This window comes from Procambarus clarkii, chromosome 18 (assembly GCF_040958095.1).
Source record: "Procambarus clarkii isolate CNS0578487 chromosome 18, FALCON_Pclarkii_2.0, whole genome shotgun sequence".
Lineage (NCBI taxonomy): Eukaryota > Metazoa > Arthropoda > Malacostraca > Decapoda > Cambaridae > Procambarus > Procambarus clarkii.
Window position 1 is genome coordinate 39,226,028 of NC_091167.1, and position 3,247 is coordinate 39,229,274.

At 40.0% G+C, this 3,247-nt stretch overlaps 1 protein-coding gene across 1 annotated transcript; it reads right to left on the bottom strand.

Moving 5' to 3' along the window:
- Positions 1 to 2,624: 2,624 nt before the first annotated feature.
- LOC138366094 (RNA polymerase-associated protein LEO1-like) lies at positions 2,625 to 3,239 on the bottom strand. The gene has a single exon (XM_069326828.1). The coding sequence runs from the start codon at positions 3,237 to 3,239 to the stop codon at positions 2,625 to 2,627; it is 615 nt and encodes a 204-aa protein (XP_069182929.1).
- Positions 3,240 to 3,247: the final 8 nt, after the last annotated feature.

Genomic DNA, 3,247 nt, shown 5'->3' on the forward strand with positions numbered 1-3,247 from the left:
TTGTTACTTTGGATCACGTTAACAGTATTCCTCACACCCTTCGATCACAACTGCTCTGCTTAATAACTCTCCTAAACTCTCTGCTTAGAGAACCGTATCATCTGTACTATATGCAATTTGACATCTGACAATTACTCATAATATTCTTATACAAGAGGTTTACACATCTCACTAACATTCATGCACCTCCCTTATGTCCCCTCCATGTATATATTGAATATTATGACACACTGCCCTGACATACACCTATATTAATATCACTCCAGTCTCTCGTTACACTATTAACTCCAACACGTGCACAGCTTGCTACATAGAAGTCTTTGACTAGAATTCTGTCAGCATCGTATATGCTTATAACTCTCCACATACATTCAATATTACTTTGTTGCCATAAATGCCTTGTTCACCAGAACATCTTTCTAATATTAGCTTTCATTAACTTGTGTCAGGTGCAAAAGTTTCGTCAACATATCCTCTTCCAGCAGAAAATCCACCTTGTTCTTCATGGATTCATTTCTCAGTAATATTATGGTAACTTTCGGTCATACTCCCGATATGCATCAAGTAAATTAATGTCTCTATAATTCTTATACTTATTACATTCTTTTTTATTTCATATAGTTATTACTCTTTGTAAATCCGGGAACTCAGTGCCACTAACCCGGTGAGCTCTGGTAAACATTCCACAGTCCATTCTTTGTGACATGTAGGAATGTTCCACTCCTGCAGCTCTTCCATATATCAGCTTTCTCACTCAATTTACTCACGACGTCAACAGATATATCAATTGCGTACTAATCTTGCACTTTTTTTTACACCATAAAGTCCAGTGATGTTTACATTAGAAACTTTTTCATTTTTTTACACTAACTATATTTTCAATATATTTCCAGCTACTTCGATTTCCTGTTCATTATTTAACTTTCTCCTGTATCTATGTTTAACGTTCATATTTATTCGTTCACCTGTCTTCCTGGTGTGCTTCCAAAAGTGTTTCGTATTTTATGAATAATTTCCTTGAATTATTCTCTCTATCTCCTCACTCGCGCTTTCGTCTACCGGCCTAACTAATCTTTCTCTTCACATACCCTTCTCTCTTATCATGTATCCGTTTCCTTTGTCACTCTCGTTCACTTTGTTTCCATTAAATCCGCTTTCATATCATAGCACCTTCTTATCTCACAAGCAGTACTTCTCATTCTTCCACCAGTCTGTACAACAGTTTGTTGCACAGGTTTGTACAACCATATAAACCTCTCTTGGGGTTATTATCAAATATTATTTGATATATTCCGCATCGCACAACCTTTCATTTTTTCAGTCTCTCTCTAAGTTTAATATTTTTTCACTTATCTAACAGTTCTCTTCGTTTAATTCTGAATGCCATCTTACATGGCACCAACATGTGGTCAGACGAAACCTATAAACATTCGCTTCTTAAACGAACCTCTTTCAATGTCAATAAATAATCATTATTCTACTATTAATTTTGTTATTATTTTATATTATTGTACTAATAAGAACACAACAAATGGGAGTCATATTTAGAGTACTGAGAGAGGCTTATATCTGTATTTTTACACATTATGGTGAAGACGATGTCCAGGATATTAGATTTTGGGCCGGTGTGTTTGGCCAAGGGGGTGTGAAGGGGCTCTCATCAGTGTTGGGGAAGAGAGAGAGAGAGAGAGAGAGAGAGAGAGAGAGAGAGAGAGAGAGAGAGAGAGAGAGAGAGAGAGAGAGAGAGAGAGAGAGAGAGAGAGAGAGAGAGAGAGAGAGAGAGAGAGAGAGAGAGAGAGAGAGAGAGAGAGAGAGAGAGAGAGAGAGAGAGAGAGAGAGAGAGAGAGAGAGATGAAGATATAGAAGGAGGAAAAGGGATAGAAAGTGATGCACAGAGAGATAGAAGCCTGACCAATAATTGAGAACAAATATTGAGTTAGTGTGTCATACACTTAACAAGACGAGGCGAGGCTGCCTGAACCCGTCTCTAGGGAGGAAGGAAGAGACCAACTTCAATAATGCACATTAATGTATATCCTTGTGATATTACCCAACATGCTCTTGATAATATTTGCATATTCAATTACATATGATATTATTATAAATTGAACCAATTTATTCCACTAAAACCTTCCCCAGGCATTTTAAATTTACAGAATACAGTTCAATATTAAGTTGACATACTTCTAAATTTTAATGAGTATTTTTTATTAACAATTGATGACCATGCAGATCTCATACGACCTCGTTTGCTATCTAGTTCTCAAGTTATCCTCTGTATTATCATGTATATTTATTGAGGCTTAATGGAAGTATGAGGAGAAAGAGCTAGGCTAGTATGACTACACAGGAAGGAATATGAGGACAACAAGTTAGGATCAGGAACAGTGTGTAGTGTAACCACCTCGGTCATCGAGAATCGAACGGCGACCTTGCAAGAAACGTGTCCGTTGTACCGAACGTCTGAAGTGGATGGCCTTGTAAGATCCTGACTACATTAGGCCTACTTGCCTCACGCATGCTTGTGGAGGTCTTCCATAGAGAGATCCCTGGAACCAAGCTTGTAGTCATCATTCCTGGAAGCCAGCTTGTAGTCATCATTCCTGGAAGCCAGCTTGTAGTGATCATTCCTGGAAGCTTGTAGTCATCATTCTTGGAAGCTTGTAGTTATCATTCCTGGAAGTCAGCTTGAGGTCATCATTCCTGGAAGACAGCTTGTGGTCATCATTCCTGGAAGCCAGCTTCTGGTCATCATTCCTGGAAGCCAGCTTCTGGTCATCATTCCTGGAAGCCAGCTTCTGGTCATCATTCCTGGAAGCCAGCTTGTGGTCATCATTCTTGGAAGCCAGCTTGAGGTCATCATTCCTGGAAGTCAGCTTCTGGTCATCATTCCTGGAAGTCAGCTTCTGGTCATCATTCTTGGAAGCCAGCTTGTGGTCATCATTCCTGGAAGCCAGCTTGTGGTCATCATTCCTGGAAGCCAGCTTGTGGTCATCATTCCTGGAAGCCAGCTTGTGGTCATCATTCCTGGAAGCCAGCTTGTGGTCATCATTCCTGGAAGCCAGCTTGAGGTCATCATTCCTGGAAGTCAGCTTCTGGTCATCATTCCTGGAAGTCAGCTTCTGGTCATCATTCTTGGAAGCCAGCTTGTGGTCATCATTCCTGGAAGCCAGCTTGTGGTCATCATTCCTGGAAGTCAGCTTGAGGGTCATCATTCCTGGAAGCCAGCTTGTGGTCATCATTCCTG